The sequence below is a fragment of the Sarcophilus harrisii genome, chromosome 3 (assembly GCF_902635505.1).
Source record: "Sarcophilus harrisii chromosome 3, mSarHar1.11, whole genome shotgun sequence".
NCBI classification, from domain to species: domain Eukaryota; kingdom Metazoa; phylum Chordata; class Mammalia; order Dasyuromorphia; family Dasyuridae; genus Sarcophilus; species Sarcophilus harrisii.
In genome coordinates, this window is record NC_045428.1 from 530430407 (window position 1) to 530453492 (window position 23086).

General features: G+C 43.1%; 1 protein-coding gene across 4 annotated transcripts in view; it reads left to right on the forward strand.

Annotated features, from left to right (window-relative positions):
- The first annotated feature begins 2689 nt into the window (after positions 1-2689).
- The window catches only part of CLPB (caseinolytic mitochondrial matrix peptidase chaperone subunit B), a 176184-nt gene continuing 155787 nt past the window's right edge, over positions 2690-23086 (forward strand). Inside the window, exons 1-2 of one of the 4 annotated variants that reach the window (XM_031962000.1) lie at positions 2690-3605; positions 4757-4808. In XM_031962000.1, coding sequence (XP_031817860.1) covers positions 3221-3605; positions 4757-4808 — 437 coding nt within the window. In that variant the 5' untranslated portion in view covers positions 2690-3220. Of the gene's footprint in view, positions 3606-4756; positions 4809-15856; positions 16101-23086 lie in introns of those variants that run through there. The other 3 variants (XM_031961997.1, XM_031961998.1, XM_031961999.1) reach the window with 3 other exon arrangements.

Below are 23086 nucleotides of genomic sequence, written 5' to 3' on the forward strand. Positions count from 1 at the left end.
CAGGATATATACATGGGTAACTTTACAGTATTAACAATTGCCAAACCTCTTGCTCCAATTTTTCACCTCTTACCCCCACCCCGCCTCCTCCCCTAGATGGCAGGATGACCAGTAGATGTTAATTATATTAAAATATAAATTAGATACACAATAAGTATACATGACCAAAACGTTATTTTGCTGTACAAAAAGAATCAGACTCTGAAATATTGTACAATTAGCTTGTGAAGGAAATCAAAAATGCAGGTGTGCATAAATATAGGGATTGGGAATTCAATGTAATGGTTTTTAGTCATCTCCCAGAGTTCTTTTTCTGGGCATAGCTAGTTCAGTTCATTACTGCTCCATTAGAAATGATTTGGTTGATCTCGTTGCTGAGGATGGCCTGGTCCATCAGAACTGGTCATCATATAGTATTGTTGTTGAAGTATATAATGATCTCCTGGTCCTGCTCATTTCACTCAGCATCAGTTCATGTAAGTCTCTGGAGAGCAATTTGGAACTACACCAAAAGAGCTATAAAACTGCATACTCTTTGATCCAAAAGTATCTCTATTGGGTCTGTATCCCAAAGAGATCATTAAAAAGAGAAAAAGACCCACATATGCAAAAATGTTTATAGCTAGCCCATAAATCCCAAATTACTTTGCAAGAATTAAGCAATCAAAATTTATATTCCTTTGGGCAGAACATCAGCAAGGATTTGATTCCTTATATAGACAGAATGAGAGGAGGAAGAGAAAGAAAAAAGGATAGATAACGATAAAAATAATAAAAACATACACAGGAGAGGTATAAGGGCTATTATCAGTATATAAATGAAAAAGGACAGCTGGTGGGCCAGTGGGTAAAACCATAACAAAAATAAGAGGAATAATTAAAGTTAGTTAGGTATCTGAACTATACCACAGGAATGAAAGGAAGGTCTCCTGCCTGGTTGGGTAGATCCTCTTCATGTATGGTAACAGTGTCCATCACAAAAACAGATTCTCTCAGAATAAGAAAGGAATTTATTACAATCTTGAGGAAAGGGCAGTATCTCCCATCTAACAAGGTATTAGTCAGTAAAAGGAATACAGAGTATAAACTGCAAAACACCAGATTAAATAGCCTGAATTCAGAAGCCCCCCATTCCCTACCTGGCCTTTTCTCCCATTGTTTGGAGGAATCCAGGCTTACATTCTAATTGTGGAAATCTAACCCAGAAATAAAAGAATACAAGTTAATAATAAGCTCTTAATTTAAATTTCCCTAGAGAACTGCAATATAAGCAGATATCCTTGAATAAGTCAAAGCCATCATCACCTTTAAAAGAAGTACTTAGATGCTAACTAAGAGATAGTGGGAAACAGGAAGGGACAAATACCTGCAACTTTTTAGCTATAGTTCTATTTGTTATTATAAAGTCTCAAGTCACAATTAAGGTATAGTTTACGGCTATATTCCCCTCAGAGAGTATCTTCACTTGGTTAATTCCACACACTCAGAAAATGAAATAATAATAGCATCAATCTCCAATGGTTATCATTGTTTGTAAAGTAATGCCAGCCTTAAAGAGCTCTTTAAATACTAGCTTTTCAAAAATAAAGCCAGATCCTCTATGAAAGTTTTGTGGGAACACCTGTTGAGGTTCAGAAAGAGACCCCAAGAGGTTGGTGTTGCACTGTCCTGAAGTGTCTCAAAAGAATTTGCAGGCTTGAACCCATCTCCAAGTCAAGAGGCAAAGTTTATTGTAAGTCAATTGAAGTGGGCAAAGTTCCAAAAGGATTTAGCAAAGAACCAGGATCGAAAAGTAAAATGTGTAGGAAAAGACGGAGAGATCTGGTTCTTCATGTCTCTGTTATGCTAATTTTATGGCCCAAAGGTAGAGAAATAAGGAGTAGTTTGGTAGCTCCTTACCATTTGTCTCAGAAACCCTGTTATCTGGCAGTCAGCAAAGTTTGTAGGACTGTATTTTTAAAGCCAGAAGACTTTAGGATCATTGACAATAGCACTCCTAAGGTCTCGGGTTGGGGTGGAGGGAACCTCAGAATTACTGCTGTATTTCTCCTAGAAGCTGCAGCCCCTTCACATCTACACAAGAATTCCCCAGGGCAACAAGCATGGAAGTGTTAATTTATACAGCTTGTACCCACAAGGATGAGATCATATAGAACCACAGAGTGTTTAAATGTTTGTGATACACTCTCCTGTATATTACATTGTAAATTTCATGAGACCGGAAACCTCATTATCTAAACTTTGGACAGCCTTCACGGGCTTAGCACAAGGCTTTGTACAAAGTAACAAGATCGCTGGAGCGACTGCATTCTAGACAGGGGCTAAGATAACCTGGGATCCATGAACTTTCATTTTTACTACTTTGATAACTATTTTGATATAGTTTCCCTTTATAATCCTTTTTATTTTATTTTATGAGTCGAAAACTATTATTCTGAGAAGGGGTCATAGGGTTCCCCAGATAGATTGCTAAAGAAACCCGTGGTTAAAAGATGAAAAGGCTGAACCGGTTAACCGTTCTCTAGGAAAGAAAGGGAAAAAAGCTGTTTATTTATGAAAGTTTAATTCGAATCATCAACACTGCCAACCACATCGCCATGACTTTCTGAAATACAATCAACACTATAACACGTCCTGATTTGTAGGTTTTTTACATTTCAAGCGGAGTAAGGCTCACGAATAAAATTTACCGGCTCCCCAAAGTGGCTCCGGCACACAGGTCTCCTGCTTTGCTTAGGCTAGGAACACAAGATGGAAATAGAAAAGAGGGGTTTAGGGAACATAAACAAGTAAGGATAAAGGCTCACTGACCTAGATGCCTTGCAAGTATTTATTAATGCAAACTGGAACCCATTGATCTACTCTCGCACTTGCTGGGAGTCGAAACCATGGCTAAAGAATTCCAGGCGATGTGTCGACACCGGGCACTTCTTTCCCAAGCTTGCCTCATCCCCGACAGAACTTCAACTCCCGGCATGCCTCGGGCCTTCATGGGTGCGCCCCATTATTACTCTAAAGTTGTGGTCTTCTGTGAAATGTAGTTTCCTTGCCTACACTGTCTACGTAACCTGCCGGAAGGTGAACTACAACTCCCGTGGGGCCTTACGCGCCCCACCCCGCGCGTCATGTTAGAAAGCGCCGCGGCGGCCATGTTGCTCTCTACCCTCGCCGTGGCCGGGGCTGGCGCCGGGAGCGCGGGCTTGGCGTAGCTGACATCGCAATGCTGCGGTCCCTGGTGTGGAGGAGGACAGCGCCGGCACCGGGGCTCCTCCTGCGGCTCCTCCGGGCCCGGCCGCTCAGCTCCCGCGGGGCCTCCTTGGGCCAGAGGGGGGCCGCCGGGGGCCGCGGGGAAGCGCAGTATCTCAGAGCGGCCGCTGGGGGGCGGTCCTCGGCGCAGCCGCAGTATGTCGGAGCGGTCTCTTGGGGGAGCCGGGACAGGCAGCTGCAGGGCCTTGGGGCGGCCGCGTGGGGGCGTCTTTTGGCCCCCGAAGAAAGCCCCTCGTCGGGCCGCTGGAGTGGAGTCCCGAGCGCGGCCGGACTGGGCGTGTGGGCCTTGGCATCTGCGCTAGTTGCCCATTGCTACAGCAAGAGCCCCGCCAATAAGGGTGATTATCCAGCGGCCTCTGTCCCGTCGGGGAGGGGGGGGGGGGGGGGCAGGGGTCCACCGCCTGGCTCTTGGCTGTGGGGCTCGGGGAGGCGGAAGGCCCGGAGGGCTCTGCCCTGGTCTTGTCACCCACGTCACTTTGGGACGCTACTTTGCAGCCATGCCAGGTAGTGAGTCTCTCGTCCCTCCAGGTGTTCAAGCAGATTCGCGTTTCGTCTCCCCAGCCAACTTCCACCCTAGTATAGTTAACAGGGGCCTCATTCAGCACCTATTTATTAAGCACTTGCTCTCTGCTAGCTCTGAGATGGGAAGACAAAACCCAAAGAATCCCCGCCTAAAGGAACCTGCCAATCTCAGCACCACCGTTGTCTTGTAACGTGGTGCTGTCAGATTGTTCTTCCTCCCCGTACCCCGGTGTCCTCGTTTGCAGAGTGAGGGGATTAGGGAAAATGATGGGTGAGGGTGCTGGGAAAAAACGAGGCCCCTTTGGGAGGACATGAACTAGGGTCCTCATCCTAATTCTGCCGCTTAACTAACAGAGAGACCTTGGAATATAATAGTCCCTTTCCTGACTCTGGCCCAGAGGAGGGGCACGGCGGCCTCTCGTCCCTGCCAGTTGTAAAGCCTGCAGTCCTTTGACTAAATCATCTCTGAGGTCCCAGTGCCCAGAGAACCTGAAATTCATACTTGTTGCTGAATTGATTGGGACATTTCTAATGTCTTTGAAAACCCTTCAGGATTCTGCAGTTTCTCCTTTGGGCCAATAGATGGAGCTAGAAGCCCAGTGCCGTTCAGCTAAAAGATGCTGCATTCTGCAGGGTCTGGCAGAACTGAAGCAGCTCCACGGGCCCTTTGGCACTGTGTGAGCTCAAGAGAGAGCCAGACTGTGAGCTCGGTTATGTGACTTAGGCAAATCACTCTCCTCTGTACCGTTTCTTCTCCATAAAGTGCAGGCGCAGTTCCCAGTAGTCTTAAAGAACCTATCCAGCCAGCTCAGGTTTTGCCACCCTGTGCTGCCCCTCCCCTGGGAGGCAGAACAAGAATGACAGAACTGAGTTTAAGGGGTTGGGTGTGGGGACAGGTGGTAGAAAAGCTCCAGCCGTGTACCCCAGCCTGCATTTGTAACCTTGACCCATCTTTGTCTTTCTTCAGAAGCTGCCCTGCTGGAAGCTGCCAGGACCAACAATGTCCAAGAAGTCAGCAGGTAAGAACCACATCCATCTGTGACCTTATTTATTCCCCACCCAAAAAGTGTGTGAACCTGAAAAACACGGGCTGATTTAGTGTTCATTCTGGAGAACATGTTTTTTCTGGGTAGAATTATAAGGAGACTTGCATTGTATTTGGGCCTTGCTTGGCCTGTGATCTGAAGGAATCACCTGTGTATTCCTCCCTGTGGGAGATACCTTGGAGATTGGAGAAGGGGATTGACAGGCCCTGAACCCAATACCTCATCCTCTTGGGAGGATGTTTTCCCTGATTGGAGCTGAAAGGCAGCCAAGCCTCCACTAAGACATACTGCTTTGATTTCTCTCTCATTTTATCTGCAGCATTAATACTGATTCTCCCAGGGTGCTTTTTAGTATTAACATTTGAGGCTTGATTTGTTTGTTTTTGTTGTTGTTGTTTTTTTTTAATAAGCCACTTTGGAACAGAGAGGATGAGAGTGAGTTTCTTAAGCTAAATAAATATGATTGAGCAGGCATCTAATTAAAGAGCAATGAGTAGTCTCAGAAACCAAGCACAGATGGCAGCTCACTGTTATCAGAGCCATTTTTAATAGCTGGCAGCTTCCATGGGAATATGAGTAAACCAAGTTTGAATGTGCTTCCCTGCCTTGCCACAGACAATGTTTCTCTTTGCTCTGTGCTCACCCAGAGACAACAGAGACCCCTTTTCCTGCTGATCACTCCGGGTTCTGTGACTTATTACAGTGGTGATTGGTATCTTCTCCAAACTTATTTGTTTGTTTTCTAGGTAATCTTACCTGGTTGTGACATTTTGCAAAGTTATGATAAAATAAGAATTCAGCCTTCAGAACTTGGAGATGGAAGTAGGGGGGCTTTTTGGATTAACTTTGAGCTCTTCTGCATTCTGTTTTTGTAATTATGCTTTGATATCTTACTAAGTTATCTCATACCCATCTTGTTACATAAAGGACATCACCATTAAACAATTAACTTCTTGAATTCAACAAACTTTAAGCACCAAACATATACCAAACAATCTTTCTTGATGATTCTTAGGGCCACCACTATGAACATAAGTTATTATCTAACATTAGTGTCCTGGGCTGTAAGATATTGATGGGATTTTTTGAAGTATAGGGAACTGTTTGCTTCTACTAAATAGACCTCAAGCAACTGGATTTTGTGAGGTGTGTATCTCTTATTAATAATCTTTCTAATAATAACTGACATTTACATATATAATCTCACTTGAGTCTGAGACCTACTGTGTAACTATATCAGGCACTGTGCTAAACATTGGAAATACAAAGAGGAAAAAAAAATTGTGTCTGACTAAAATTGAAGAGACCATAAACAAATATGTTGCTATTTACACAGAATGAAGGTCCTAGAAGTAAGAAGGGTTGTGTTCATTTGGGTCAGATTCTTCATGACCCTGTTTGAGATTTTCTTGGCAAAGATCCTGAAGTAGTTTTTCATTTTCTTCTCCAGCTCATTTTACAGATGAAGGAAACTAAGGCAAACAGGATTAAATGACTTGCCTGAGATCACACATCTAGGAGGTGTCCGAGACCATAATTCAACTCAGGGAGATGAGTACTTGCACTGTATCTACCGCATCACCTAGTTGCCGTATCAAGAAGGGTTAGGACAGGCTTTCTTTGAAGATGAGACTTTAGTTGGGACTTAAAGCCAAGGAAGCCAGGAGGTGGAGGTAGAAGGAAGGAAAGGGCCTGGAGAACAGCCAGATTAAATACACAGAGCTGAGAGATGGAGTCTTGTTTGGGAAGCAGCCTGGAAGCTAATGTCACTGGATCTAAGAGTACATGTTGGAGAGTAGGAGGAATAAGGTGGCAGAAGACAGGAAAGGTAGGAGCAATCTAGGTTCTGAAGAGGTTCAAAGGTCAAACGGCATTTTGTTTTGAACTGGGGAGGCAAAGGGAGCCACTGCAATTTTATTGACAGGGGAGTTGACATGGCAGGATTTCATTTGAGTTCACAACAAGTCTGGGTACGGGTGTTAACACATTATTTCATATATGAGGAAATTGAGGCTCAAGAGAGAGTAAAATTTCTTGCCCATGGTCACTCATCTTTGTCTCAGAGGTGGAAGTTGAATGACTGCTCTAACCATTATTCCGCCCCATATCTCCATTCCCCGCCACCCTTCCCGCCCTCTTCCTCACCTCTCTAGATTTCTGCTTTCAGTTTTCCATATGGGCAGAAAAGATCATCAAACTTGATAAAATTGCATGTAACCAGACTGAGGGAAAACTCAAGAGCCTCTTCTTTAATAAAAAATATATGAGATTAAAAAGAAACTTTGATCAAAAAACTGGGTGGATTTTGTGACAGCTGTTTTGGTTGTCTTTTTAAGTCTCTTTTCTAGTCCAGATTCGTTTTGGATCCAGGAGGTGTGAACTATAACACTTCACTTTATAATACTAACTTGTGCTTTTGTTGTACACCAAGGTTTACAAAGTTCTCTTTTTTTTTTTTTTTTTTTTTTTTAAAACAACTACTATGTGAGCTAGGTAGAGGAAGTATTATTGTTTTCATTTTATAAATGAGGAAACTAAACCCAGGGTAGCTCATTTGCCCACGGTCACATGGCCAGTAAGGGATGGAACCGATATTTAAATCTGGATCACCTGAGTCCTCTGACAAGATACTTTCTTCTGTCTGAAGAGTTTTTAGACTTAGTTTGTGATGACCACGTATTTTAAAATCAGCTGGAGTCAGGAATTCAGGTTAAGGGAAAATCTTCAATCTTTATTCTCAGTAGAGGTGAAGAAGGATCTGAGGTGAAGGGGGGGGGTCGCGATAGCAATGTGTGCGGCTGAGTCAAGAAGCCAGCCAGCCGTCTCTCCCCGCCTCTTTCTGCCTCTCTGCCTCCACCCAACAAAATTGTCATTTCCTATACAACACATCAGGACTTGCACAAAGAGTGGGCAGGGACCATTCTTTCTCCAAGCATATATATTAATAGAGTATGGTCCAATTACTAGTTAGCCTCACGTGCTTGGGACCTCAGTGCATCAACTCGAGCTTCAGCCCATTACATTAATTTCCCTTTGTTCATCCTCAGTTACATCCAGAATCTTAGGAGAATCAGAAGTTCAGAAAGATTGTTCCTGCCTCAGGGTAGCCAACGCCTGCTTTGGGGAGACAGGAAGCACTGGGCTACTCTTGGGCAATGCCCAGGACTCAGGGCCCTACAATTGCCTGATCTTCAGGCCCTTTTGATGTTACAAGATCGCACCAGAGGCACCTTCTCTTAATGTAAGAGAATTAGAGTATAGTGACCCAATCTCATATTTGAATTTTACTCAAGGAGTAAGGACCTATTATAGAGTACTTGCTGATTCCCTAAGGTCTCTTAGGCTAATTGACAAGCTGGAAGAGACTCTTATTTGACATATAGGAAAACTGAGGCCCAGAAAGAAGCAAGGGCTGCCAAGGTTTCACATCTCTTAATGTCAACCAAGACCAGGATTCCAGGTTTCCTAACTCCTAGAAATAGTACTCTTTCTGCTATACCATACCTCTAGCTTTAAAAAAGTCTTATTTTAGTGTTACAAAAGCAGAGTGAATAGATTACAGAGGATGAAAAGCACTGCAGTGATTAATGGTTTTTTTCACTCCCATAGCGTGAGAACTGAGGCTCAGGTGCAGATAAGGGACTCAGTCATTCATCTGTGCCATATAGACTGTGCCTCCTGGTGAGGCAGGAGGACGGGAAGTGCAAGAGGAAGTGGCCTTGCCTTTCAAAAGCCCTCAAATGTGTGAAACATTAGCAATAACTCCCCATGTGCTTAGCCCTTGACGTCCACTATTTTACTCAGTTCTGTGACTGTCCTGATTTTACAGAGGATTAAAAACAGAAGTTTGCAGAAGACAAGTGATTAAATATCACAGGATAGAGCCGGTGTTCCCTCCTTGGAATATCTGGTGCTAGAGAATGGCAGTGTTGGCTGGGCACTTAGGACTTGTGTCTTCTGGTGGAACAGACTAAGATTGTAATTAAGCTAAGAGCTGGGGCCCAGATCTCATGGTACCCTTCATGTCCTCAGCTTAGAGAATAGCTATATCTTATTTGTGTAGGGTAGGAATTCAGAGAACTTTGTCATGTGCTTCCTTAGTCAGGTCTTGTCTAGCTGTTTTATGTCCGTGCTTGTTCCTGCTGCTACTCCACAAACAAAGATGATGTCTCGGTCTTTGTGTCTCTCAGATGCTAGATCCTATTTCCCTCTCCATTTCCTTCTCCAGCTCATTTATAGATGAAGAAACTGAGACAAACTGGTTTTAAGCTCACACAGCTAGGACGTGTCTGAGGCAGGATTTGAAAGTGAGTCTTCCTGATGTCGGTCCCTGTACTACTTAGCTGCCCTCCTATTTGTGTATCTGGGAATAAATAAGTTCTCTTATCTGAATTGTAGCCGCTTTATCTCTAAAACAGAGACAGCAAAGCTTGTGCTGCTATGGCAGAGGCACCCTGTGAACTTTAAACCTCGAAGAAGTAAGGCTTGTTTGTTATTCTTTACTTGTTCTCATGGTGGTGGTGACGGCAGTAGGGGCCAGCTCATGGTATCTCCCTTCTGCTCACCCCCTGATAGAACTCTGGGCAGCATCTGGTCACCGTCCCCAGCCGCGCTGAGGTGGTAATCTGTGGTGTTCTCTTCTTTTGTATAATATAATGGTTCTCTGGGAGCAGGTTTCTTGGGAAGGTTTCTAGAGGCAGCCTTCATTTCAGTTCAGAGTAATAATCACCCCAAATACAGCCAGCTGATAAAATCCAAACATTTATTTTCTCCTTCCAAGTTTCGTCTCTTTCCTTGGGCCTGGTTAGCTTTCTTAGAGGCCTCTCTTCCTTCTTGATTCCAAGAACTCTTGTTGCTAGTCCTTTGCTTCTAGCTCTGCCTCTAGCTCAACTCTGACTCCTGGCAATCTTCTGAACTAACTCTGACAGACTGAAGCTCTTTTTATGCTCGGTGTAAAAGGTTGATTCCTCCTCTAAGAATGGGATTATGGGAGGTGTGAATTCACAAAGTTACAAAGTTAATTTTGTGTATCTCCCGTACTTGTGAACTCCAATATGTGAGCTCTAATGTGTGACCTCTAATGTGTAAACTCTTAAAGGTGCAAACCCAAGCACACAAGCATTGCTTCAATTCCACTTAGTACCTTGTTTCAAGTTCTGGCCCATAACATCTCCTTGTAGGATCAGATCAATCATACTGAACCATGCTAAATTAGATAATTATTGTCTCTATCAATTCTAATGGCTTAACACTTTGTAAGGATTCCAACAATAATCTCCTGGCCCCTTAACAGCCATCCTCTTGTTTAGAAGGCCTATGATTGTGCAGTTACCCACTCTGGGACCAGGCTTGCCAGGGAGCCCAGCCACTCACTATAGGGCTGCCGCCAGGGACTGCTATGGGAGAGAGCTTTAGACTCAGAGGAAGGAGATTGGCATTCATGCCCCAGCTCTGCCTTTAGAGATGACCACGGAACTTTTGAGTGGCTGCTGCTCTCCTGAAGTCTTTGTTCTCCTTCTCCTGCTGTAAGACAGGAGTAATCTAATTTAACAGGATGAATATGGTGAAATTCAGATCCAGTAGTGTATGGGATGGAGCTTTGTAAGCTGGGCACATCTATGTAATGCAAAGTGTTGTCATCTTAGTTGTCAGACTAGAAATAGAGCTGGAAGGGACCTTAGAGCCCACCTCCTCATTTTATAACTGGAAATGAAGGCTCAGAAGGAGGATTTGCCCAGGGTTTGGTGTCAAATTTGAATCTGGGTGCAGCAATCTGTCCACTGTGTCATGTTGCCTTTCTGGTTAATATTAACAACATTTTATAAAAGAGCTGCCAAATGCAAACAGTGAACATCAGAGGATTTGAACTCAGGTCTTCATGATTCCAGACAGTGCTGTAACCACACACCTTGTGGTAAATTAGCATTTTGTCTAAGACTGGATTTTCCACCCTCATTTCTCCCCTCTGCCCAACCAAATAAACTGCTAAGGATCCTTTGTGGCCCAGGAGAAAGAGCATTGACCTGGGAACCAGGAAACTAGGGTTCAAATCTTAATCCTACCACCAACTTGCTGTGGATCCTAGGAAAAGTGACCTGCTGATTGTCGGATTCTGTTTCCTCTCCTGTAAAGTGAGGAGCCTTGTTTTTTCCACTTGTGCAGATGCCCCCTTAGTTCAGGCTGCCAACCCCTCTGCCTTGCACTAAGGTGATGGCCTGCCAAATGGCCTTCCTGACTCCTGTCTCTCCCCCTCTCTCCCCACTCCTATCTTCTATCCAGCTGCCACAAGGATTTTACTCCCTTGCAAACCTGACCATGTCACTCCTCTCTTTGATAATCAACCTTGGTTCCCTATACTTCTCATGTGAAATCTAAACTCCTTTTGTCTTGCAAAGTCCTTTACATCCTTGTCCCACCCTGTCTTTCCAGGCTCATTATATTCTTCTTCCTCAACTCTTTCTGTTCCTCACACATAGCCAGCTCTACCTCCATGGTTCTGCCTGTAATGCACCTCCCTTAGGACATACATTCCATTCCGAGCCTCTTCCACCTCTAGGACCTCCTCCGCTCCCCCAATCTTCAGTTTATTTTGTATGTATCTATTCTATAAATATACATGTTGCCTCCTTGATAGAATATAATACGCCTCCTAAGAACAGGAATCATTGCATTTTTATTTCAGGGCCTAGCATGTAGAAGGTGCTTAATAAATGCTTATTAATGGATTGAAAAAAATAATTCTAAGAGCTTAACCTGAATCTCAGACATGGCAAATGACTTTCCTAAGATCACAGAGCTAATTAGTGACAGAAAGAAATTAAACAAAAAGACTTTTATAGAAATCAAAGAAGGTTTAGAGCTGGATTTGTTAAAAGAAAATCCTTTGGTCATTTAGCAGATCCTTACCTTAAATTTACTGACAGGTGTAGTGCCATCTTGTAACTTTTTTTCTGTGTGTATATGTACATACCTGCCTGGTCTGTAATCTATCTCAATCACAAAGCCTTAAAATCAACTATGAGATTTAGATGCACATTCAACCTCCCTGGACCTCAGTTTTCTTGTCTGTAAAATGGAGGCATTGGATTAGATGCTCTAAACTTGATTCAGATTAAGCCTTGTTACCATATATTTCAGGGCCTTATATTTATATGTAAGAAGGTATTAGTTTATCTTGTATAAAAGGTATTGATTAGTCCTAAAGTGATAGAGGAAGCATGTTTACTATTCCTTTGAATATCTTGCCCTCTAATTCTAGCCCAAACTACGTGGAACACTTTTTTTTCAATCTCCTTTCCCCCAGTTATTCAATAGCTGGAAGGAGTTGTAGAGAACTAGTCCAATGTTATCATTTTGACAAATGGGGAAACTAAGACCCAGAGAAGTAAAGCTACTTTTACTTAAGGTCACATAGCTAGTAAATGGTAAAAACAAGTACTTGAACCCAGCTCATCTTTTACCTTCGTTTCTAATAATTTTTCTACTTCCCACATTGTCCTGACACAGTAGACCAGGCAGAAGCCCCCTTTGAGCCATTCCAACAGAAGCCATTGTCATTGGAGAAGTCCCCGCTTCTGGTTGCTGTGCTTCCACCTGTGGGGAGGAGCAGGGGGTGGCTCCCTGAGGCTGAGCTCAAACTCAAACATGCCCTCCAGGCTCCTTCCTCTAAGGGGCTGGGGCTGCTGCATCTCAGTGAGGCACTCACCCAGAACTCCGGAGATGGCCAAGAGAAACAAAGCACATCTGGCCAGTCCAGGGTAGGGGGATGGGAGGAGAGGGAGCGGGGAATAAGAGAGGGTCAGGATGGGAAAGTCAGCTCTGCTGTTTCTGTGGTGATACCCCAGATGGAGAAAGGCTTTCAAGCTCTCAGCTCCTGTTACCTTCAGAGTGCACCAAGGTGAAAGGCAAAACAGCAGGCCTTTCCCTGCTCCCAAGAGGCTTGATTACTGTGGGCTCTGGCCTCTTAGACTGATTAACCCAGTCATTTAGGAGCCCAGATGCTGCTTAATGAAGGGGGCCTGGTTTCCTGAACTTGGGGGATGTGTGGGTGGGTATTTATAGGACAGAGATTTCCTATCCTAGTATATATCTGTTCTACTGATCAGGCAGATTTTCACTTGTTTCCTGCCCTGTATAGAAGGCCCTGTGTCAAGCCTGGTGAGGGCTGCAAAGATGTCTGTGACCCAGAACTGCATCTTAGGGCAGACAGTGGCAGATTGGAGCACTTCCAGAAGAGGGGAAGTGAACATGAAGCTAGGCCATAACAGAAGCTTTCTGAGAAATGGGATAAATTGTTTGACTGAGCTTTGAGAGAGGGTGGATCCACAATGGACACAATCACCATCTTTCAGTTTTGAGAAGACGAAGTTCAATTTGCTTGGAAGATATAAAAATTAGAAGAAATGAGAAAAGTCACAGGAAGACATATTTCAGTTCATGAAGGAAAGATGGATTCTAACAATCCATATGGTCTCATGGTAGAATGCTTCCCAAAGAGTACTCCACTATGAGTCTTTCTTCCCTTACTCCCAATTAACAGGCTTTTTTTTTTTCTCCCTCCCACCTCCCTCTACCCCTTTGAAAGAAAAAGAAATTTTATAACAAATATGCATAATCAAGCAAAATAAACTCCTACTGTAGGTCATATCCAAAATCTAACATGTCTTAATCTGCACTCCAGGGCCTTCCTCTCTCTATAAGGAAATGGATAACCTTCACCATTAATGAATTTTTCAAAGTGTAACTAGTTCTTCAAGCAGATGGTGGGGGGGGGAACATAGAAAGTATCTTGCACTGGAAGGCCCCCCTTCCAACTCTGAACATCACATAGAACATTAGACTCGATTAAATGGGAGCAAGAACTAAGAGAGATCACACTTTTTACTTTCTTTTTGCTTTAGCTGACTTGGGACCTTCTGTTCTCTTCCTGCTTTTATATCTTATGATCTTAACGCAACCCTTAGCTGTGCCAAAAAAGGACAAGTTCTCAAAGACCCCACCAAGGTGGAAAGGATTATTCAGAGAGCAGTTTGGCCAAATCTAGAGAGGCTGCTCATCCCCAGGCTGTCCATGGCACGGCCACAGCACGATCATGTTCTCATTTCTCTTTTGAAACTCCTAAGAAGGCTTGCAGTCTTCTTAGGTTGTGTAAGTGAAGGATTCAGATCATTTCTACAACTAATGAAAATAGAAATCTTTGAGAATGTCACTGATCTTAGTAAGTCATTTACATTCCAGATCTCTTTCCTCATCTGTAAAATGCAGGGATCTGGAACAGATTGTCCCTTTCCAGCTTCCCTGTGATTTTGTGCCTTGAATGTCCTTTCCAACTCTCAATTGGGAGGAAGATTGGGATACCTTTCATTTCTGGCATATGATTCTAAGACTCCTAATGATAACAGTCCCTGAGATAAAATCCATACCTAGAAGAACCTGATGGATGCTTCCTTATATTATTGATTCTGTGCCTTAATAGGGAAATAGGAACCCAGAGAAAGGAAAAATCACCTTGCCCTGGTGTGGTCCAGACAAACTTCTATTATCTGACTCTTAACTTGACTTGCTAGCCTTATGTCCCAATATTCCCTTCCATCTACTCGGATTTGCAGACAAACTGAATTGCCATCTGTTCCCTAATTTCATCTGGTTCTTTCCCACTTCCCTGGGCTCTTCTATCACATCTCTGTGTTTGATATCCTATTCTTCCTTAAGACAGGTCAGGCGTCACCTCCTCCATGAAGCCTTCCCTGATACCCCCTGCCCCTGGTTTCAAGAGATCCCTCTTCACCTGGTATCATATTATGTAATCATATGATATTCCTCTATTAAATTATTAAGCTGCTCAAGGTTAGCACCAGTGTCTTTTTTTTTAATCCTTGTAGCTACAGCATCAAGCACAAGGCCCAGAATGTAGTAGGTCTTTTTTGAATATCAGACAAATTACTGAACTTCCAGGTTCACTGCTCTTCTAAACATAGTATTCATACACCTAAAAGTTGTGTTAATCAAATCCCTTTAAAAGCAATTAGGTGACTTGCTGCTTTCTAAAAAATCAAAAGGCAACATGTCCCTGCCTAATCTTTTTTGAATTAGTGAATCTGATCTTCCTTAATATATCATGCTCTCAGCAGAATGTACATCTATATGTGTATGTATTTGCTTAGGGGAAAGCAAGCTTATGTTCTTTAGCTACGCAAGTTAGACCTTGGACCAGTGAGGAGACATTAGAGCGAAGTCTGTTTCAGCTCATAAGAATTTTCCAGCTGAGCTGTTTGACACTGGGATGCACTATCAACTGGGATTCATGAGCTCCTTGGTACTAGGAGGGTCCAGGCAGAGACTGGATGATCCTTGATTGGGAAAAATTTTGGCACTGTGGAAAGAAAGGTAGAGTAGCCAGCTTTTGAGAAATTCTAGTTTTGTTGCTGTTGGGTCATTTCAATCCTATCTTTTTGTGACCCCTTTTGGGGTTTTCTTGGCAAAGATACTACACTGGTTTGCCATCTCCCTCTCCAGTGTTTAGCTCTGAGACATTTTAATTCTAAAGATTCTTTGATTCTAAAATTTTGTAGTTAGAATAACAATACACATTATATAATTTATAAAATTTATAAAGCATTTTCTTCATAATAATGCCATACAGTAGGTAGATAGTCTAAATGTTTATTATCCTCATTTCACAGATAAAACAGAGGCACAAAGAAGAAATGACTTGGCTGTGATGAGCTAGTGAGTGTTGACCAGTGATAGGATTCCAAGACAATCTTTATTCCTTTCCACCATGCTACCTTCTGGCTCTGGGACTGTGAAATATTGATTGAGATCCTTTGGTTTTTAGAGTCTGATTCTGTTCTATAGAGCCAGCCTTCTCTATGATAGAAAGACTAAGGACTTGTTGCCTTATGTGTTTTCCCTTAGTAGCAGGGTGCCTTGTTTTTAATGTCTGCTGGCCCGTTAGATGGGACTGTGATGTCAGAAACACTGACACGGTTCCTTCCTGCCTTTGAGAATTAAGAACTCAATCTGGCAGGTGATGGACTCTGGCCTGGAGCATCTGCCTCCCAGAGCTTAGTGTTTAATAACGTGCTTGTACTGTTTTAGATTGTGTGTAATTGTATCAAGGATGACTTCCACTCACCCAACTAGACAGCGAGCCGGTTGAGGGCCGGGATGCTGACCACACCAGCAGAATGACCCTTGGTGAAGGATGCAGGGAAGTCTGGCTTTCAGGCCTGGCCATATCACTGAGCAACCAGGTCACCTCAAGTGAGTTGTTCAGCTATTTGGGCCTATAAAGTGAGTGGATTGGATTAGAGGGCCTCCAAAGGTCTCTTTCAATTCAGGCATTCTTCAAACCTTCTCTTGTATCCCCCACAACACTGAGCACACAGGTGCTCCAAGATGTCACCAAAGTGACATCACTAAGTTGGGATTGAGGTGTACCTTCGTACAGTGTGTCCAGCTGTGCCCAGTTAGACCAGAGCTTGCCAGGCTCTCCCACAGGCTGGTCACAGAGTTTGTGTGGATACTGGAAGGAAGAGGGAGACTTTTGATCAGACACCCCCAGTGCTCACTGTTAGTTTGGTACGGTGCTCAGACACCTTGGTCACCACCAGTATGCTAAGTGAAGGGGCATCGTGCTGGCAGAGAAGGAGCTGGCCAGGGGGAGAGCAGCTTCCTGTTCCTGTTACTTACTAGCTGGATGGCCGCGGGCAAATCTCATTTCTTTGACCTCAGAGTCTTCCTATACAGTGGGGCTGCTGATACCTTACAGGTTTGATGCAAGGAACTTCATAAAAATGAAGCCCTGATTGAAGATAACTTTTTCATATTAAATCTGTAGTTTACAAAAGCTCTGCTCCAGTGCCTCGTTGTGCCATGGGGTGACCCTTCTTGAAACTCTGCTGACAGAGTTTCAGCTCTGACAGCCCCTGCCAAGCTGAGAGGCCTTTGTGTTTGTGCACCTGCCGTCTGAGGACCAACCAAGGGCAGAGAGGGTGCACCCCAGCTCGCCACAAGCAGTGATCATCTCCATAAATATCTAAATGTTGGTGCTGCAAATGTGAAATCCTTGCCAAGATGATTATTAAATTGATCATGATGAAAGAAATGAATTACTATAAACGTGGACATTCGTTTTGTAAATAAAACCCAAGAATATTCAAGGATTTAAATGTTCGATCATTTTTTAGTCAAATGTGAGTAAGTCAAATGTGACTTTTCATGACCCCATTTGAGGGTTCCTTGGCAGAAATATTGGAGTAGTTTTTCATTTCCTTCTTCAGCCCATTTTATAGATAAGGAAAAAGAGGTAACCATAGTTAAGTGACTTATCCAGGCTAACAGAGGTAGTATACACCTGAGTCCAGATTTGAAGTTAAGATGTTTCTCTGATTCAAATCTTGTGCTTTATCATTGTGTTACCTAGCTACCCCAGATCTAAGGAAGTTGCATTTAAATGGAACAATAGGAAAATAAAAGGGTTGGTAAGCAAAGCAGGTGACAGAAAACATTGTTTCAAAGGCACACTGTTGAAAATTGGAGCCCAGGGAATGAAGTGATGAAAGATAATTCAAGAGATTGGCAGTTTGGGGAAAGTGAGAGTGGAGCCCTGGGACCCAGAAGGCAGCCTGGGATGTGCATTGGGCAGAGCTTCTCGTGGATGGGCAGCCATGAGAAGTTTCACGGGATGAGGAAGCGTAGCTGAGTTGCCCACTATACAACTGGATATAGATAGTATAACCGATAGATAAAGGTAGAACAGATAGAATAACAGATTCTAAAGTGTTAGAGCACTATGTAGGAGGAAGACTTGGAGTCTGGAGATCTGGGTTCAGGTCTAATACATTTCCTGTGAACTGAGTAAGTCACTTCACTTCTGTCATTGTTTTGTTCTCTTTAAAAAAAAAAATTGGGGAATAATGTTATACTATTTCTTCCCCCCTACTCTCCTCTGCAAGTTTTATTGTGAGAGAAGTGCATTAGGAAGGAGAATGGAGCTGTCCACATAGCATTTCTTGGTCCTCACTGGTGGGAGCCTACTGATGGCTTCCTGCTCAAATAGCCACTTTCTGTGGGCAGTTGCTGCTAGCTGACCAAAGGTGGGAAAGGGCCTTCTCTTCCCTTTCATGGGGTTACCTTAATAATGCTTCATAGGAAAAGGAAGTAATTGGTGTGATCTATCCCACAACCTCTTACTTCCCCCACAGCTTGTTCTCACATTCTCCAGGCCTGCATTTTTCTCCCTAATGATTGTTCTACCTTTATCTGCCAGACTAGGGATACATTTATTCTAATAATAGAATTTGATCATTGTAATTCTAATCAAGCCATGTTAAGAAATAAAGGGTTTACTATTCAGATCCTTAGAGAGGGACCATGTCTCACAGGAGTTCTTATAATCTCGTATCATGGACTTCTTTGGCCATCTGATGAAACCTCTGCACTCCTCAGAATAATGTTTCCTACATTCCTGATTGAGGGAAATGTTAAATTTCATTCAAAAGTTAATGAAAAGAAAGATAAAAAGATATATAAAGATATATGCCCTTGGGGAGGGGGGGGTAAGTTAATGAACCCCCCTAATCTGACATCTGAATTCTAGACCAAAAAAATCTCCTTTTTAAAGATGGAACAGCTGAGACTGAGAGATGTTAAACATCTAGTCTGTTACCTGTGTTGTAAATTGCAGAGCCAGAATTGAAAACTCAGGTCCTTAGATCCTTCTGATTGTTCTTTTTTTTTAAAAAATAACTTTTTATTGACAGAACCCATGCCAGGGTAATTTTTTATAACATTATCCCTTGCACTCACTTCTGTTCCAGTTTTTCCCCTCCCTCCCCCACCCCTTCCCCCAGATGGCAAGCAGTCCTATACATGTTAAATATGTCACCTTCTGGTTATTCTTTATGTTATTCTCTGCCTCCTCCATAATAATTCGGTTTTGTTTTAGACTATGTCACTGTTTGTTGATTAGGAAAACAAAACCAAACAAAGGACATTTTTGTCATGACTCAGTAAAACTAAAAAAAAAAAAAAAAATCTATTTTACATTTCATTCCAAGGCCATCTAGTTTACTCTGTTTTCTGGCTTACAGTATGGTCTGGTTTCTAGAAGCCCATTGTTACTTTCAGGAGGGCTGTTGGCCTGGTCCCGCAGACCAGGTGTCAGGAAGGGGGCCTGTCAGTGGGGCTGCCTTTGCTCCCGGCATAGGTAATGGGCCTGCACATCGATCTGGGGAGTTTATCTAATTACCCCCCCCAAAAAAATAAATAAATAAACCAACAACAACAACCTGGCTGGTAAATGCATTTGGCTGTCTAGGACCCGAAGAGTGGCTGTCTGTTTATCGATTGTCCTATCATTAAGAAAGAATGAGGAAATATTAATGATGGCACTTGGGTAGTGGGAGCCTAAACTTCCCTTGACTGGGAGATGTGTGAATTTTTCAGTGCCCTGCAGTGATTTTAAAACATGAAGGAGCATCCCTCAATTTTTGCCCGCCTGCATTTTTTATTTCCTTCACAGGTTAATTGTGCATTATTTCAAAGTCCAATTCTTCTTGTGCAGCAAAATAATTGTATGGACATGTCTACATATATTGTATTTAACATATTTAATATGTATTGGTCTACCTGCCATCTGGTGGAGGGGATAGAAGGAAGGAAATGAAAAATTGGAACAAAAGGTTTTGCATTTGTCAATGCTGAAAAATTACCCATGCATATATCTTGTAAATAAAAAGCTATAATAAAAAATAAAAATAAATAAAAGTTTTTAAAAAACCAAGACATGAAGGAGCCTTAAGGCAAAAGGCAGGAACAGTGCTGCGCATAGGCTTTCCTGGTGAAGTGCTGCAAACAGCCCCAAGATCATCCCTCCAAAGTGTGATTCGTTTGTCTTAGTGATCTCTGTAACTTAGCAACTTCACCAGGCAAATCTGTGGGTCAGAATTTTTGGACTTCTTGCTGGTAGCAACACAGATTTCTGTATTAGGAGCAGAAATGACCCTGTTTTTGAAGAGGTAAAGGCAGCCTGAAATCTGTTTACTGCAGACAATTTTATCTTTGGGGAGTCTCACTCTCTTTTTTTCCTATCCCTGAAAGAAATTATTTTAATTCCAAAAGGAAGAAGTGCAGCATTCTTAGAGTGAGGAAGATTTGGGTTTAAAGGCTTCCCATGACCATTAATAGCTACATGACCTTAGCAGCTTTGTAAAACTAAAGCTATAGTGGAGTTGATTCTGAAATCACTGATCCAGATCAAAACAGGGAGTGGAGGGAAGGGTCTGTAGTTTTCATCTGTGTACGAATTCCTTCAGCCTTAGCTAGGATTGGTTGAACATGTAAGATGTGATAAGCTATTCATTGGGGATGATACAAATATAAAATGGAACAACCCCTGCCCTCTTTGGGCTTTCTTTCTGTTGAGGGGAAAGCAACAGCTATAATAGAAGAGGATATACACAAAATAAATATCAGATAACTTGCCGGGGGTTAGGGGAATCAGGAAAGGAGATGGTATTTGAGCTGAGTTTTGAAGGATAACTGAAGGAGAAACAAGTGAAGAGGTAGCACATTCTAGGTAGGGGGAACAGTACTGAAAGCACACAGGCAAGAGATGGGGGTTCCATGTGAAGGACAGCAAGTAGGCCTGAAGGAAGTAAGTGGTGTGTAATGAGTGTAATGGATCAGGAAAAGTGGGCTGGAATCAGAGCCTTAAATAAATACCAAGCCAAGAATTCTGTATTTTACCATAGGGACCAGAGGGAGCCACTGAAGTTTAAAAAGTGATGAAAAATGATTTAAGACCTTTGCCTTAAGAAAATCACTTTGCAGCTTTGTGGAAGAAGGATTGGCGAGGGGAAAGATAAGGTTGTTGGAAGGAAAAGGTATTTATTACAAGCATGAGGCAACAGGGCCTATACTGGGATTGGATGGTCAGGAAGAGAAGTATAAAAGAGGCAGAAATGACAAAACTTGACAACTTGGAGGAAGGGTAAGGAGTCACACGACCAAGGTTGTGGATGTAGATGATTAGAAGGAATGATGGTACCTTCAAACAGAAAAGGACTGGTTTGAGGGAGAAGATGATGAGTTCTGTTTTAGACACACTAGGTTTGAGGTGGCTGTAGTACATCTTATTCAGATGTCCAAAAAGCAGTTGGAACATGAGCCTAGAGATTGAGAGATTCACAGGGATTGGTAAATGGATCTGGGAATCATGTGTATTGAAATGATGGGTAAAGCTGAGGAGTTGATGAGGTCATCAAGAGAGGAGGTCTTGAATTTCTTTGGCTAAAAGAATTCATCCAGGGACAGCTAGGTAGCGCAATGGATAGAGCACCAGCCCTGAAGTCAGGAGGACCTAAGTTCAGATTGGGGCTCAAACAATTAATACTTTCTAGCTGTGTGTGACCCTGGGCAAGTCTGGTAAAACCTGTTTTGATTGAACTCCCCACATTTAGCCAGGCTACTTCCTGCACAGGCAGATCAGTGAGGCTGATAGAGCACTAGAACTTGGAATCAAGATAAAATTTAGAGCCTTTCTTGGGCACTTACTATCTGTATGATCCTGGGCAAATCACTTAAATAAGTCTCTTCATCCACAAAATGGGGATAATAAAGCACCTACCTCCTTAAGTTATTTTGAGGGTTACAGTGAGATGACATCCATAAGACACTTTGTAAGCCTTCAAAGTGCTCTATAAATGCTGATTGTTTTACTTGTTCAAAAGTTCTTTGAGCTTGGAAAAGTTTAACCAAGTTATTGGTAGAAATAGTAACAATTCACATTTACATAGAATACTTGTTACAAAATTGCAGCCCTGAGAGATGGGAAGGGTGTGGACCATAACTGTCTCACTGGTACTTGGCCTGCTGAGACTAAGAAAGCAAAAACTGGTACTGGCCATAGAGCTTAGATTCCAAAGCCAGTCTTCTCTGACTTTGAGTCAAGTGCTAAAGAATGACAGAAGAGGCAGAGAAAGTCATTATCGTATATTTTATGTTGTTACATGGGAAGGAAACTGAGGCCCAGAGAGGGGAGAAATCACTTGCTCTGTTGTCCGAGAGAGATAGAGCTCCCATGGCTAGAACCCACGCTCCTGGTGACTTCCAGCACAGGTTGCTGTAATCACACACTACTGGAGAGAGATCCACCCCAGAAAGGGAAGGTGAGGATGGTAGCTTCTGAGGATTCTGAGCGCAGAGTGTCGAGGTTCTGGTACCTGCCACCAGCCCCCAGATGCTCTTAGGCAGCTTTGCCCTGCAGGAGGTTCTCTGCCTGCCCCCATCAGCCCATGGAGGGACATGTCAGCTTCATTAGAAGCTGGGACCATTTCTCCTCATCTTCGACTAGATATTATTCTGGGAGCCAGAAACTCTTCGGTTCTGCCCAGCAGCAGCTCCCCCAGAAAACTGCATCAAGTCACTAGTCTTACAGGCCATCTGGTTCAGCTCTTTGCTGAACACGGATCTGCCAAGGTAATGTTTTTGGCAGGCAGTAGTGCTTACAGCAGGGACAAAGCCCACTACTTTCCAGTGCAACCCTTTTCACCTTAAGACAAGTTTTTCTTTACATTAAACCAAAATGTGGTTTCTCACCATGTAGCTAAGCAAATAAATCTATTCAGTCAGCTTTCATGGCCCATCGTCTGTCTCCTCTCCCCTCTAAGCATCCCCTGCTCCTCCACATGTGGCATTTCCTCCAGACACTCCTGGACATTAATTTACCGCCTCCAACTCCAGCAAGCTTCCATGTGCAAGTAACCCAGGCAGTGGCCTCTGAGCCTGAGTCTGGTCTGAAGTGGCTGCCCAGTCACACGATTGATCCATGTTGTAATTCACTGCAGGCCTTGACTCTTTTTCACATTAAGGCATTTGCTTCCCTCTGGCCCTGTTTTCTTCAGGCTTCTTCTCCCTACTCCTTTTCTTCCCCGATTGGTCTTCTACCATAGTCCCTCTACTCCAACCGTACTAGTTCTCACTGCTTATTTCCCTCTACACCACACTCAGGAAATCTCCATTTCTTAGAGCCTCAGTATGGCACAGTGTGGAGAAGCACACTTAGTCTCTGCTCTCATGGAGCTTATCCTTGTGTGTGGCTCTTCCTACAACAGCAGTATGAGGCATAACACTATCATTAGAGCCAGAAGACCTTAGGACATGAAACAAACTGTCCCAGTTCTCAGATTAATCCTAGAATCATAGAATTGAAAAGGATTTCATAGAGTACAAATCTGGGAAAAAAT